The 16,100-nt window shown below is 44.0% G+C and overlaps 1 protein-coding gene across 1 annotated transcript in view; it reads right to left on the reverse strand.

Moving 5' to 3' along the window:
* Positions 1–218: 218 nt before the first annotated feature.
* Positions 219–16,100, reverse strand: part of slc22a16 (solute carrier family 22 member 16) — a 76,059-nt gene continuing 60,177 nt past the window's right edge. Inside the window, exons 6-8 of the mRNA XM_029631923.2 lie at positions 3,857–3,966; positions 3,645–3,744; positions 219–3,464 (exon numbers count right to left, since the gene is read on the reverse strand). Coding sequence (XP_029487783.1) covers positions 3,297–3,464; positions 3,645–3,744; positions 3,857–3,966 — 378 coding nt within the window. The 3' untranslated portion in view covers positions 219–3,296. The remainder of the gene's footprint in view (positions 3,465–3,644; positions 3,745–3,856; positions 3,967–16,100) is intronic.

Here is a 16,100-nt window from a genome sequence, read left to right on the forward strand (position 1 = left end):
AAATTCTTATTTACAATGACAGCCTACCAGGGAACAGTGGGTTAACTGCCTTGTTCAGGGGCAGAATGATAGATTTTTACCTTGTCAACTCAGGGTATTGACCCAACAACCTTTCTGTTACTGGCCCAACGCTCTAACAACTAGGCTACCTGCTACCCCAAGGACATTAAGAACTCTAGAACCCTAGCTACCTGAATGAACCAGGAGAAAGGCCACAATATTGGTTAGACATCTTCTTTTAATTTCCCTTCAAATGAAAAAATTTAATAACATGAAACCTATCAGTGCAAAAATATACATTAACAATCAATTCAATGATTGTTAGACTGTTAAAACAAACAAAAAAACAGATGACAATTGCATCAGTTGCTTTTTTTGATGAGGATGTTTTATAGATTTCCAATGTCAGGAAACCAAATATCAGAGCTGTGTGTGTTCGTTTACATAGTATATTGCCTGATTATGTTTAAGAATGATTTCAAAGCAGATCATAGGGTTCATCGTCACATCTTTGGTCAGAAACATCATGGTTTAAAGAGTAATCAGAACTTTTCGAAACATGAACAAAACCCATTCTTTCTTTTTTTAAATACAGCAATGTCTTTCTTCTATCTTTTCATCCAGCAACTATGCTCCCAACACAGAGAAAAAAGTCTACTTGATCCATTTCTGGATGGGAGACTAGAATGTAGCTTACTTCATTTATATTCATGCACACCCACACACACTCACTTCTTTAAGGTAGTCCATCGCATCAGAACACGCAAAAACAAACACAGGCGCAAGCGCGCATGTGCACACGTCGGAACATCGGGCGATGACATGGAAACCGTCCACTAGGGGCAACAGTGAGCGCTGTTACCTTCAAGTTGGTTTCAGATGGAGATGGTGGCTGGGAGTACACATCTGCCTCTGGTGCATAAGGTTGCGTGTTTGAATCTAGCAATAGAAAGTCGTTCTTGAGATTTTTGTTTTAAGCCTATCCCAAACCTTAACGCTTACCTTAACCATTAGGAGTTAATACCTAACCTTAAGATTTCTGAGTTAATGCCTAAACTTAACCCTAACCTTAAACATGTGGAGGTAATGACTAAACCTAACCTTTAGCACTTAGAAATGTAAAGATTGGAACAACTTCAAAATTTGACATTTGAGGAACATGGATGAAAGTCTAATTCTGATGTGAGACTGTGAGAGCTAGTTGGTATACACAGAGTAAGTGAAGGGTATTATCAAAGGCATCGTAAATTACATGGATTTTTTTAAAACATCACAGAGATCTAGAGAGAAAACACTACAGCTGCAGTGCATTTGGGAAGTACTCAGACCCCTATTTACACATTTTGTTACATTACAGCATTATTCTAAAAATGGATTAAATTGTTATTTTCCCTTATCTACACACAATACCCCATAATAACAAAGCAAAAGCAGTTTTTTAGAAATGTTTGCAAATGTATTACGAATAAAAACTGCAATTTCACATTTACATAAGTATTCAGACCCTCTACACAGTACTTTGTTGAAGCACTGTTGGCAGCAATTACAGCATCAAGTCTTTTTGGGAATGAAGCTACAAGCTTGGCACACCTGTATTTGGGGAGTTTCTCCCATTCTTCTCTGCAGATACTCTCAAGCTCTGTCAGGTTGGATGGTGAGCATCAGCTACTTTCAGGTCTCTCCAGAGATGTTCAATCAGGTTGTCCTGTTGGAAGGTGCACTTTCACCCCAGTCTGAGGTAGTGAGCGCAGGATGTTTCATCAAGGATGTCTCTGTAATTTACTCTGTTAATCTTTGACTCAATCCTGACTAGACTCCCAGTCCCTGCAGCTGAAAACAGCCCCACAGCATGATGCTGCCACCACCATGTTTCACCGTATGGATGGTGCCAGGTTTCCTCCAGACGTGAAGGTTAGCATTCAGGCCAAAGAGTTCAATCTTGGTTTCATCAAACCAGAGAATCCTGTTTCTCATAGTCTGTGAGTCCTTTTTTATGTGTATTTTTGCAAACTCCAAGCGGGCTGTCATGTGCCTTTTACTGAGGAGTGGCTTGCATCTGGCCACTCTACCATAAAGGCCTGATTGGTGGAGTACTGCAGAGATGGTTGTCCTTCTGGAAGGTTCTCACATCTCCACAGAGTAAGTCTGGAGCTCTGTCAGATTGACCATTGGGTTCTTGGTCACCTCCCTCCCTGACCACCTCCCGATTGCTCAGTTTGGCCGTGCGGCCAGCTCTAGGAAGAGTCTTGGTAGTTCCAAACTTCTTCCATTTAAGAATGAATGAGGCCACTGTGTTCTTGAGAACCTTCAATGCTGCAGACATTTTTTTGGTACCCTTCCCCAGATCTGTGCCTCAACACAATTCTGTCTTGGAGCTCTATGGACAATTCCTTTGACCTCATGGCTGTGGGACCATATATATACAGGTGTGTGCCTTTCCAAATCATGTCCAATCAATTGAATTTACCACAGGTGGACTCCAATCAAGCTGTAGAAACATCTCAAGAATGATCAATGGAAACAGGATGCACCTGAGCTCAATTTCGAGTCTCATAACGAAGGGTCTGAATACTTATGTAAATAAGGTTCCTTTTTTTTGCAAAAAAATTTCTGAAAACCTGTTTTGCTTTGTCATTATGGAGTATTGTGTGTAGATTGATAAGGATTTTTATTTTATTTAATCCATTGTAGAATAAGGCTGTAACGTCACAAAATGTGGAAAAGGAAACGTCAAATTTCACACGCACACACGGGCATGCACGCACACATGCATGCACATACACTTCCTTCATAGAACCTGCACACTCTTTCTTTCTCACTCTCAATCTCTCGCGCACACATTCATTAATGGCTGTGATTGGAAGGCACATGTGACGTGAATGTTGAACATGAGGCTCAGTTTCATGTGGCTCTCATCAGGAGACTGAGATGTGGTGAATAAAGGGCCTTCACTTCGCTTCCCTCTGTCTCTGTCTGAACAGCTGCAGCCAAGGAACTGAGGTTGGCTGTGGTTGGTTGGCTCAACCAGAGCATACCAGCTCTGAAATTGGCCACTTTGCAGAACAAATGTTAAAAAAACACTTTATTACAAAAAGTTCTACTAAGGTTCCAAATTCGATGTTGTTTGTTTTTGCGGTTGTTTGTTTTGTTGGTTTCTTGGCATCGCTTCCAGTAGTCTCTCTCCTTCTCTTTCTCCTCCACTTCCTACCCCCTCTCTATCCCTGGCCACCTCCTTCTCTCTGGTTGGTGGTGAGGTGTATCCCTCAGGGATTGCCGTCCAACTAGTTGCTCTGGATCTAGTTCATCTCCACCCCCTCCTCAGGGTCTTTCTTTCCCTGATCAGGGCTACTCTTCCTGCCTAGAGCCTCAGCCTCCTCCATGGTGCTGGTCAAGGGCTCACCCAGGGTCTCTGGTAACAACAGGGTCAGAACACCTATTATAAACGCCAGGATCCCCACAATCAGCTATGGGAGAGGAAAGGAAAGCAAAGAGAGGAGTAAAGGAAAGTGTTTGTTGAAGAACTAAAATGTGTCATCTTAATCACAATACATGCTCTATCTACAGTGTCTGTCTGTCTGTCTGTCTGTCTGTCTGTCTGTCTGTCTGTCTGTCTGTCTGTCTGTCTGTCTCAGTCATTTATTTACCTGTGGTAGGTATTGCCAGATGTCAGCTAGGTAGACACAGAAAGGAGCCACGATGCTGCCCACACGACACATCATACTGCCACTGCCCACCGCCAGGGACCTGAGGGGAGAACACACACACACACACACACACACCAAGTTCTATAATTGATAGCATCTGTTAGGATACATGAAGCATGTAGGATACATAAAGCTGACAGTTTGTACTGTACCTGATGATAGTTGGGTAGAGCTCACAGGTGTAGAGGTAGATGAGACCAAAGGCTATGGCAATGGCAAACTTCCCTGTCATACTGAGGATGATGACTAACACCTCAATGTCCTGCAGCACAGAGGGAGAGGGGTGGGACAGAGTAGAGAAATAAATAGGAGAGAGAGAAATATATTGAAGATAAATAAATAGAGAGCAATCAACAACAGTGCAACTCTAAACACTAACAAACATCTGTTGCCTGATTACGCAGGTCCCAGCCAATCACATCACAGCATCAGTCAACAATCAGTTATTTGAGCTGGAACACACCATTTCAACATGAGGAAATAAGCTACAATGTCTGATCTTTAAACTGAGATATATAGTAGTAACTCTGTGATTGAAAAAAACGGTTTGACTTTGAGGTTTGCTTTGCTTTAAGCCCAGTGAAGGAGAGAAGTACAGCACCACCCCTTCCACTCTTTCTGTCTCTCCTTCTCCTCCTCACTTCTCTCTGTCTCTGGTATCCTTCCCTGGCTGAGCTATCTGCTCATGTAATTGGAGCTGTGTGGTATGTGACCTACTCAGCCAAAGTTGCCTCCCACTCCACAGCAAGCACCCAACACAGTGTGTGTGTGTGTGTGTAATGATTTTCTTCTTCCTCTGAGGAGGAGTATGAAATATCAGACCAATGCGCAGTGTCTTAAGTGTCCATAATGTATTTATTAAACTGAACACAGAATACAAAAGAACAAGAGAAATAAAGGAAAACCGAAACAGTTGAGTATGGTATAACACAGACACAGAAAACAACTACCCACAACCCATAGTGGGAAAACAGGCTGCCTAAGTATGGTTCTCAATCAGAGACAACGATTGACACCAGGGCAAACACAGAAATACAAAACCTAGAATACACAACATAGAATGCCCACCCCAACTGACGCCCTGACCAAACTCAAGCAGAGCCATAAAAAGGAACTAAGGTCAGGACGTGGCAGTAACCCCCCCCCCCCCAAAGGTGCGGACTCCGGCCGCAAAACCTGAACCCATAGGGGAGGGTTTTTTTCTGTCCGTGGTGGCGGCTCTGGCGCGGGATGTGGACCCCACTCCACCATAGTCTTGGCAAATTTGGAGCGCCGACCCTCGCTGCCGACTTCGAACTGGGGACCCTTGCAGCGGCTCCGGCAGCTCCTGACTGTCGGGCGGCTCCGGCAGCCCCTGACTGACGGGCGGCTTCGGCAGCCCCTGACTGTCGGGCGGCTCCGGCAGCCCCTGACTGTCGGGCGGCTCCGGCAGCCCCTGACTGTCGGGCGGCTCCGGCAGCCCCTGACTGACGGGCGGCTCCGGCAGCCCCTGACTGTCGGGCGGCTCCGGCAGCCCCTGACTGACGGGCGGCTCCGGCAGCCCCTGACTGACGGGCGGCTCCGGCAGCCCCTGACTGACGGGCGGCTCCGGCAGCCGCTGACTGACTTGCGGGGGGCTGGCCTATTGTGCACCGGGCTATGAGCGTGTACTAGCGAGTACATCACAAAGTGCATGACCAGTACTGTGCTTCCTCCGGTAAGCACGGGGAGTTGGCTCAGGTCTATCGCCTGACTCCGCCAATCTCCCCGGTGCCTCTCGTACTTGTTGCGCTACCTTACCTCATATCGCGGCGATATTCCCCAGCCTGTGCCCAGGGTCCCTTGCCTTCCGGTATCTCCTCCTAACACGCTGGGCCGGCACAATACGCCCTGGCTGGATGCCCACTCTTGCATGGCACTTGCGGGGGGCTGGGATGTAGCGCACCAGGCTAAGAACGCATACTGGAGACCCTATGCGCTTGACCACATAACACGGTGCCTGACCAGTACGACGCCCGCCACGGTAAGCACAGGGAGTTGGCTCAGGTCTCAAACCTGACTCTGCCACACTCCCCGTTTGCACCCCCCCCCATAAAAAACCGGGGGCTGCCTCTCGTGCCTGTTGCGCTGCCTTGCCTCATATCGCCGCCGCTCAGCTTTCGCTGCTTCCAGTTCTTCTTTGGGGCGGCGATATTCCCCAGCCTGTGGCCAGTGTCCCTTGCTGTCCAATATCTCCTCCCAAGTCCAGGAGTCCAGAACCCTCTGCTCCTGGTTACCACGCTGCTTGGTCCTTTGTTGGGTAGTTCTGTAAAGGTTTTCTTCTTCCTCTGATGAGGAGTATGAAATATCAGACCAATGCGCAGTGTGGTAAGTGTCCATAATATATTTATTAAACTGAACACAGAATACAAAAGAACAAGATAAATAAATTAAAACCGAAACAGTTCTGTATGGTAAAACACAGACACAGAATACAACTACCCACAACCCATAGTGGGAAAACAGGCTGCCTAAGTATGGTTCTCAATCAGAGACAACGATCGACAGCTGCCTCTGATTGGGAACCATACCAGGCCAAACACAGAAATACAAAACCTAGAATACAAAACATAGAATGCCCACCCCAACTCACGCCCTGACCAAAACAGACATAAAAAAGGAACTAAGGTCAGGACGTGACAGTTGCAGTGGTACTCCACTCCAGCTCAACCAATCTGACCCAGTGCACCTGCAGGACTATAATTCAGGCTGTTGCCATGCTGCAACAGATCCACAGTAAACTATACTGTAACAGGCCTCTCTCTCTCTGTTCGCCAGGAGCTCTGGCCTGCAGCTGCTATGGACCATTACCAACAGATATGGAGATCCCGCCCTGCTGATGATGGAAAACAAGTGGCTACTGCTAGAGCAAACCTGTTAACCTCTTGCCTCTAGTTGGGACGCTTGCGTCCCAACTAGAGCTCTGGAAATGCAAATGTGCTACGCTAAATGCTAATAGTATTAGTTAAAACTCAAAAGTTCATTAAAATACACATGCAGGGTATCAAATTAAAGCTACACTCGTTGTGAATCCAGGCAACAAGTCAGATTTTTAAAATGCTTTTCGGCGACAGCATGAGAAGCTATTATCTGATAGCATGCACCAATACACTACAACAGAAAAGCACAGCAGGGGACGTAAACAAAATAATTAGCATTTCGGCGTTACACAAACCGCACAATAAAATAGAAAACAGTCATTACCTTTCACCATCTTCTTTGTTGGCACTCCTAGATGTCCCATAAACACTATTGGGTCTTTATTTCGATTAAATCGGGCCATATAAAGCCAAGATATCGTTATATGTAGACTGTGTGATAAACGAAAAAAACAGCGATTTCACAACGTAACGTCATTTTTTAAAATTCAAAAAGTAGACGATAAACTTTCACAAAACACTTCGAAATACGTTTGTAATGCTACTTTAGGTATTAGTAAACGTTAATAAGCGATAAAAATCATCCGTAGGCGATGTAAATATCATTAGCTGTCGTCTTGGAAAAAATTTCAGGAGAGAGCTCTTCCGGAATGATCTGGGCGGAGACCGGAGGTAAGTCGTGCCCCTCTTTCGGTTCAACCAAGAATCAAAGAGGATTCAATTCACAAGACTCTAGACAACATGGGGATGCTGTGGGAGTTGAATGCTCGGTCTTATCTAATTCGGCTCACTGTTAACAAATGCTTGAAGTGGCGCAAGGATATTTATTTCCATTTTCTGTGATCAGGTTTTCCTGCGCTTTCCGATGTAACGCACGTTATGTACTAGCCACAGTCGTGATTTAACCAGTTTTAAAAACGTCCGAGGGTTTCCTATCCACACATTCTAACCATATGAACGTACTATATTCCTGGCATGAGTAGCAGGGCGCTGAAATGTTGCGCGATTTTTAACAAAATGTTCAAAAAAGTAGAGGGTAGGAGCAACAGGTTAAAGCAGAATCCCACACAAGCACACAAAAACATATTGGACTTTATCACATGTAGCCGATAGGGCAGGGATCATCAACTAGATTCAGCTGCAGGCCAATTTTTTTCCTGAGCGGTTGGTCAGGGGGACGGGAACATAGTTTTCAAATCATTTGTAGACTGAGCCCAAACAGTAAGCAAGGTTAGAAATAATTATGTTTCAGTCAGATATTTGTGATGGTATACAATAATATCTCTCTATTATGCGTGAGAATACTTTAGAAGGGATTTCTGAAAATAAAATCACTTGGAGCTGACTCCTTGTTGGCCGGGTCTGGTTAAGGTCAATTAAATGGGTGCGTTCGAGTGGATCACTTTTGTCAAGTCGATGGTCACCGACTTCATGCTGCAGCCATCACCTGTATTATGGGAGGCTCTATTGTGAATCAATGATTAAGATGTTTTTGTTTGACCCACGCAAACATGACCAAAGACGTGACTGAAACAGGAACCAACTTTGCAGAAATTCATGTATACAGTGGATATGTACAAATGAATGTGATATTTGAGGCATTCCCTATCAACAATTGAGTGTAAAATGTGCACACATATATTTTAAGTTTGTGAGTGTGTGATATGGAGGTTGAAGATCAGTCTAGCTAACACAAACCTCTCTAAGTCCTTGGATCGCGCGTCAGCTAGGCTAGACTAGTTGGAGACATGTTATTTTCGACAAGATAGAAAAAAAGATTTCTAAACTATGGCAATACTGCCATGTTGCACTGAGCCTTGCTGTTTTAAAACCACATTAGTGTCCGACTGTCACAGATAAATCTCCCCCGACTTCTCTCCTCGACTTTCATCTACAGTCAGCTGCTTTCACTTTACCACTCAAACCAGACACTTTTTGGACCCTTTCAAAAATGGGAATATTAAAATATTTGACATTTGTACCACAAATCAATGTAAGGAGACAAAAAAAATATTTTGAAACGTTACAAAAATGATAACATTCCTTTAAAAAGTATTGTTGTGACCAAATGATGGATTGGATTATATCGTTTTCTTTTGTCATGGTGAAGGACCATAAAACCTAATTGAATGGATATGCTATGGGAGCAGAGTTCAGAGTTCAAAGTTTGAGCGGTAAGGTACAGGGACATGGGGTGCTGAAAGGGATTTTTTTGAGAGGGACAATGGGGTCTGTGATAAGCAAGAAGGTAGAATGGGTCAGGTAAGGGTTAAAGTTAGGGCTAGGGTTAAGTCCAAGGATATTGTTAAGGCTAGGGTAAGGCCGGGTGAAGCAGTGATACCCAAATCCACACCTGCTGACATTACTGGAAATTCACTACAATGATACTCAAGCTCAGTTACTGTATGTTAAGCACCGATCATTCTGTGTGGGAGAATACAGGCATTCCCAGGTTCCGTAGGCATAAGGCACGGTTTACTGTGACAGAATTGTGGGTTGTGGCCATTGTAAATACAGTTGAAGTCGGAAGTTTACATACACCTTAGCCAAATACATTTAAACTCAGTTTTTCACAATTCCTGACATTTAATCCTAGTAAAATTTCCCTGTCTTAGAGTCCCAATGGAATCATCCCCTTCATCACCTACAACTGAGCCTTCCCAATACTCTCAGCCACTGACTCCATCACAAGCATCCATTGGGAGCACCACCACACAGACCTGTACAGGTTTTACAGCTGACACTACTATGAATCAGACCCTAACTGGAATAGTTGGTCATGACTCAACATCCTCAACGTCCTCAATCTTCTCACCACTTTATTTTAATAATGTGAGATGTTAGAATAATAATAGAGAGAATGATTTATTTCAGCTTTTATTTCTTTCATCACATTCCCAGTGGGTCAGAAGTTTACATACACTCGATTAGTATTTGGTAGCATTGCCTTTAAATTGTTTAACTTGGGTCAAACGTTTCGGGTAGCCTTCCACAATAGGTTATGGGTGAATTTTGCCCCATTCCTCCTGACAGAGCTGGTGTAACTGAGTAAGGTTTGTATGCCTCCTTGCTCGCATATGCTTTTTCAGTTCTTCCCACAAATGCTCTATAGAATTGTGGTCAGGGCTTTGTAATGGCCACTCTAATACCTTGACTTTGTTGTCCGTAAGCCATTTTGCCACAACTTTGGAAGTATGCTTGGGGTCATTGTCCAAAGGGAAGACCCGATGTCTTGAGATGTTGCTTCAATATATCCACATAATTTTCCTCCCTCCATGATGCCATCTATTTTGTGAAGTGCACCAGTCCCTCCTGCAGCAAAGCAGCCCCACAACATGATGCTGCCAGCCTCGTGCTTCACGGACTGGATGTTGTTCTTCGGCTTACAAGCCTCCCCCATTTTCCTCCAAGCATAACGATTGTCATTATGGTCAAACAGTTCTATTTTTGTTTCATCAGACCAGACATTTCCTTTGACAAAAAGTGCGATCTTTGTCTCCAGGTGGAGTTGCAAACCGTAGTCTGACTTTTTTATGGCGGTCTTGGAGCAGTGGCTTCTTCCTTGCTGAGTGGCCTTTCAGGTTATGTCAATACAGGACTCATTTTACTGTGGATAGAGATACTTTTCTACCGGTTTCCTCCAGCATCTTCACAAGGTCCTATGCTGTTGTTTTGGGATTGATTTGCACTTTTCGCACCAAAGTACTTCATCTCTAGGAGACAGAGCGCGTCTCCTTCCTGAGCGGTATGACAGCTGTGTGGTCCCATGGTGTTTATATTTGCATACTATTGTTTGTACAGATGAACGCGGTACCTTCAGGCGTTTGGAAATTGCTCCCAACGATGAACCAGACTTGTGGAGGTCTACAATTATTTTCAGAGGTCTTGATTTCATTTGATTTTCCCATGATGTCAAGCAAAGAGGTACTGAGTTTGAAGGTAGGTCTTGAAATACATCCACAGGTCCACCTCCAATTGACTCAACTGTCAATTAGCTATTCAGAAGATTCTAAAGCCTTGACATCATTATCTGGAATTTTCCAATCCGTTTAAAGGCACAATCAACTTGTAAACTTCTGACCCACTGGAATTGTGATACAGTGAATAATAACTGAAATAATTTGTCTGTAAACAATTGTTGGAAAAATTACTTGTGTCATGCACAAAGTAGATGTCCTAACCGACTTGCCAAACTATGGTTTGTTAACAAGAAATTTGTGGAATGTTTGAAAAACTAGTTTTAATGACTCCAACCAAAGTGTAAATACACTGCCCATAAAAATAACAAAAAACAAATAAATTGGCCAAATATGTATTTTTTTAAATGTATTAATACATTTAAATACATTCCAACATGTATTACGGAATGTATTTACAATGTATATCACAATATACGTTAAAAGCATTGTAAAGTGTATTTAATGCATGTAAAAAAAAATGCATTAAAGAGTATTTTCTAATATATTTTCACATGTACCTATCAAAATATTTGGTAAATATATTTTTAAATGTACTTGGAAATGTTTTGTAAAATATATTCCAACATGCAATTAAACGTATTTGTAAGAAAAGCCTATGGCAAATATAATAAATTATCCAAATCAAATTGTAACGAAATTACAGTCTTAATTGTTACATTTTAGTAGGCATCACATGTACTTGGTCTCACATGTACTTATATCAATCTCATTAAGACTGTAGAACTGGCAGTGTACACACTTAACCTTTAATTACAGAATAGAAGATAACACATTAAATGGCATGACCAGTCAAAAGTTTGGACACGCCTACTCATTCCAGAGTTTTTCTTTATTTTACTATTTTCTACATTGTAGAATAATAGTGAAGACATCAAAACTATGAAATAACATATATGGAATCATGTAGTAACCAAAGAAGTTACAGGTGTGGCATATTAAGAATCTGATTAAACAGCATGATCATTACACAGGTGCACCTTGTACTGGGGACAATAAAAGGCCACTCTAAAATGTAAAGTTTTGTCACACAACACAATGTCACAGATCTCTCAAGTTTAGAGGGAGAGTGCAATTGGCATGCTGACTGCACAAATGTCCACAAGAGGTGTTGCCAGAGAATTTAAGGTTAATTTCTCTACGATAAGCTGCCTCCAATGTCGTTTTAGAGAATTTGGCAGTACGTCCAACCGGCCTCACAACCGCAGACCACATGTAACCACGCCAGCTCAGGACCTCCACATCTGGCATCTTTACCTGCGGGATCGTCTGAGACCAGCCACCTGAACAGCTGATGAACCTGAGGAGAATTTCTGTCTGTAATAAAGCCCTTTTGTGGGTAAAAACTCATTCTGATTGGCTGGGCTGGCTCCCCAGTGGGTGGGCCAGTTCCCAAGTGTGTGGGCCTATGCCCTCCCAGGCTCACCCATGGCTGTGCCCCTGCCCAGTCATGTGAAATCCATAGATTTATAGAATCCATAGAATTTATTTCAATTTACTTACATGAACTGTAACTTAGTAAAATCGTTGAAATTGTTGCATGTTGCATTTATATTTTGTTCAGTATAAGTTTGTTGTCATTAGTTCCAGTACAGTACAACATTAATAACATTTTTCTTGATCGGAAACAACAGTTCTATATTCATTTCTGTTTTTATTCACCTGCAAGAAAGCATGTTCCTTTAAGAGTGACTGATGACGTCACAGCTAGCGCGAGCTCGCAGTGTTAATTAACCTAACTCCCAAATTCAGCTATCACAGCAGATATCACAGATCAACAGAATAATTTTCAAAGGAGAGAAAAATCATCATTCCTACCAGTCTCAGAAGATCCATGCTGGACACATGGAGATGGAAAAGTGCAAACAGTGAGCATGGGACATTTTGTTTCGGCACGGAATGTGCAAACAAATAGAGGACATTGTTGGTAAATGCCCCACCTGTCTTGACCTACACCCCTCAAACGCCAGAGAGCCAATGTTACATCACCACATCTGCAGCTGAAAGCAGCCTTTGCCAGGCATGGCATCGTAGAGACTATAATATCTGACAGTCAAAGGAGTTTGAATCCTTCATAAAAGCATGGGATTTCACACGTCACCACAAGTCCGCATTACCTTCAAAGTAATGGCCTTGCTGACCTGAGCTTCAACCTGAGGTCATCAGCTACAAGGAAATCCATGCGAAGCGTGCACAGAGACAACACCAAAAGCGATACTACGATAGGTCCGCTAGACCACTGCCACCACTGAACGGCAGAGAGTCCGTTAGGATCCAGGAGCATGGCTACCAGCAGTGATCATCCAGCCAGCTGACACTGAAGTTCATATCATGTCCGCACTGCAGAAGGAGCGGTGTACCGCTGCAATCGGCCTCATCTACTGAACACAAAAGAACAACACACTGACCAAATGCACTGTTTCTCTGAAAGAGAATGTGATGGACTAAACACACACACAGCACAACATACACCATACTTACCTGCAACACCACAAGAAATGTTGACTGAACACAGAAGCGTGCTCAGCTTCATACCACACATGGTCAGGAAGAGAGGTCATGCTGTAGAGCTGTCCTAGACCTGTAAAATGTCAAAGGGTGTAGGTGGGTCGCTGCCCTAAAAGAGTTACAGCCTATAAACTTGCTATTGAAAAGTTAACTTGAAATGCTTTGGTATAGTATTTGCTTGAAATGTTGAGATGTCATTGCTACAGTGAACAGCTGATTCGCTGAGAAATCTTGGCTCTAAAAGTAACAGTATGTTGAATCATTGTTTCAGAGTCCCCTTTATGTTTCCAAAATGGCATAGCAGTTTTGTCTTGTCCCGTGTAAATATAGTTTTTTCCCCTTGTTTTTTCATATATACCTTGTATATATTTTAATATCACTTTCCATCTACGCACTGAACATACTCTCCTGCAACGCGTCTCACCCAACGTGGTACGGATCCGCTATTTTTTATACTTAAAAACCGGAACCCCCATCAAAAGCTAGCCAGCTAACTGGCTACTAGCTAGTAGTCGGTTAGCCATTGCTAGGCCCATCTACTATGCCCATCTCCCGGCTAGCTGAAGAGGCCCATCAGCCACTCCTTGGGCCGACCCATCACGACTGGACTACCGACGTGAATTGCCCGAGGGGGTCTCTCAACTGGCTCCTCCGTTGTGACGTCCCCTGAATGCCCATCCGCTAGCCTGCTAGCCGCGGCCCGCTAGCTGTCTAGAGCACATCGGACTGTTAGCTTAAGAGACCCATCGGACAAATTCTTTGGCCACTATACATATTTTGCCAATTGGCCTGGTTTACCACACGGAGCCCTGCTGATCCGTTTGCCAACTTAACTGCACGAGGGGGCCACAACAGACTTTCTTCCATCGCGACGTCCCTCAAAGGCCCTTCTGCTAGCTTGCTATCCTCGGCCCGCTAGCTGCCTGAAGCCACTCACTGGACTCCTATGATCACTCGGCTATGCATGCCTCTACCTAACGTCAATATGCCATGTCCATTGCTGTTATGGATAGTAATTATTGCCTTATTTCACAGTTGAGCCTCTAGCCCTGCTCAATACGCCTTAGTTAACACTTTAGTTCCACATCCCACACATGCGGTGACATCACCTGGTTTAAATTATATTTCTAGAGACAATATCTCTTTCATCGTCACTCTATGCACAGGTTTACCCCCACTGTATTCACATCCTACCATACCCTTGTCTGTATATTATGCCTTGAATCTATTCCACCGTGCCCAGAAATCTGCTCCTTTTACTCTCTGTTCTGAATGTACTAGACGTCCAGTTCTTTTAGCCTTTAGCTGTACCCTTATCCTACTCCTCCTCTGTTCCTCTGGTGATGTGGAGGTTAATCCAGGCCCTGCAGTGCCTAGCTCTACTCCCATTCCCCATGCGCTCTCATTTGTTGACTTCTGAAACCGTAAAAGCCTTGGTTTCATGCATGTTAACATTAGAAGCCTCCTCCCTAAGTTTGTTTTATTCACTCCCCTAGCATACTCCACAAACCTTGATGTCCTTGCCATGTCTGAATCCTTGAAATTTCCATACGCAACTACAACATTTTCCGTCAAGATAGAAATGCCAAAGGGGAAGGAGTTGCAATCTACTGCAGAGATAGCTTGCAAAGTTCTGTTAAACTTTCCAGGTCTATGCCCAAACGGATCTAGTTTCTAATTTTAAAAATTCATCTCTCCAGAAATAAGTCTCTCACCACTGCTGCCTGTTATAGACTCCCCTCAGCTTCCAGCTGTGCCCTGGACACCATATGTGAATTGATTGCCCCCCATCTATCTTCAGAGTTCGTTCAGTTAGGTGACCTAAACTGGGATATGCTTAACACCCCAGCAGTCCTACAATCTCACACAAATGATCAAGGAAACCACCAGGTACAACCCTAAATCCGTAAATATGGGCACTGACCAACTTGCCCTCCAAATACACCTCTGCTGTTTTCAATCAGGATCTCAGCGATTACTGCCTCATTGCCTGCATCCGCTATGGGTCTGCGGTCAAACGACCACCTCTCATCACTGTCAAACGCTCCCTAAAACACTTTTGCGAGCAGGCCTTTCTAATCGACCTGGCCCAGGTATCCTGGAAGGATATTGACCTCATCCTGTCAGAAGAGGATGCCTGGTCGTTCTTTAAAAGTAATTTCTTCACCATCGTGAATAAGCATGCTCCATTAAAAAAAATGTAGAACTAAGAACAGATATAGCTCTTGGTTCACTCTAGACCTGACTGCCCTTGACCAGCACAAAAAACATCCTGTGGCGGACTGCAATAGCATTGAATAGTCCTTGCGATATGCAATTGTTCAGGGTAGTCAGGAAACTAAAGGCTAGCTTTTTCAAACAGAAATGTGCATCCTGTAGCTGTAACTCCAAAATGTTTTGGGACACTGTAAAGTCCATGGAGAACAAGAGACCCTCCTCCCAGCTGCCCACTGCACTGAGGCTAGGCGACACGGTCACCACCGATAAGCATGTCTCTACGACCGGCCATGCTTCATGGCTACCCCAACCCTGGCCAACAGCTCCGGACCCCTCGCAGCTACTTGCCCGAGCCTCCCCAGCTTTCCTTCACCCAAATCCAGATCGCAGATGTTCTGAAAGAGCTGCAAAACCTGGGCCCGTACAAATCAGCTGGGCTAGACAATCTGGACCCTCTCTTTCTACAATTATCTGCCGCCATTGTTGCAACCCCTATTAACAGTATCCATCCTGCCCTGCCTTTCTAAAGTCTTTGAAAGCTAAGTTAATAAACAGATCACCATTTCGATTCCCACCGTACCTTCTCCACTGTGCAATCCTGTTTCTGAGCTGGTCATGGGTGCACCTCAGCCATGCTCAAGGTCCTTAACGATATCATAACCGCCATCGATAAAAGACAGTACTGTGCAGCCGTCTTCATCGACCTGGCCAAGGCTTTCGACTCTGTCAATCACTGTATTCTTATCGGCAGACTCAATAGCCTTGGTTTCTCAAATGACTGCCTCGCCTGGTTCACC

The sequence above is a fragment of the Oncorhynchus nerka genome, linkage group LG24 (genome assembly GCF_034236695.1).
Source record: "Oncorhynchus nerka isolate Pitt River linkage group LG24, Oner_Uvic_2.0, whole genome shotgun sequence".
NCBI classification, from domain to species: Eukaryota; Metazoa; Chordata; class Actinopteri; order Salmoniformes; family Salmonidae; genus Oncorhynchus; species Oncorhynchus nerka.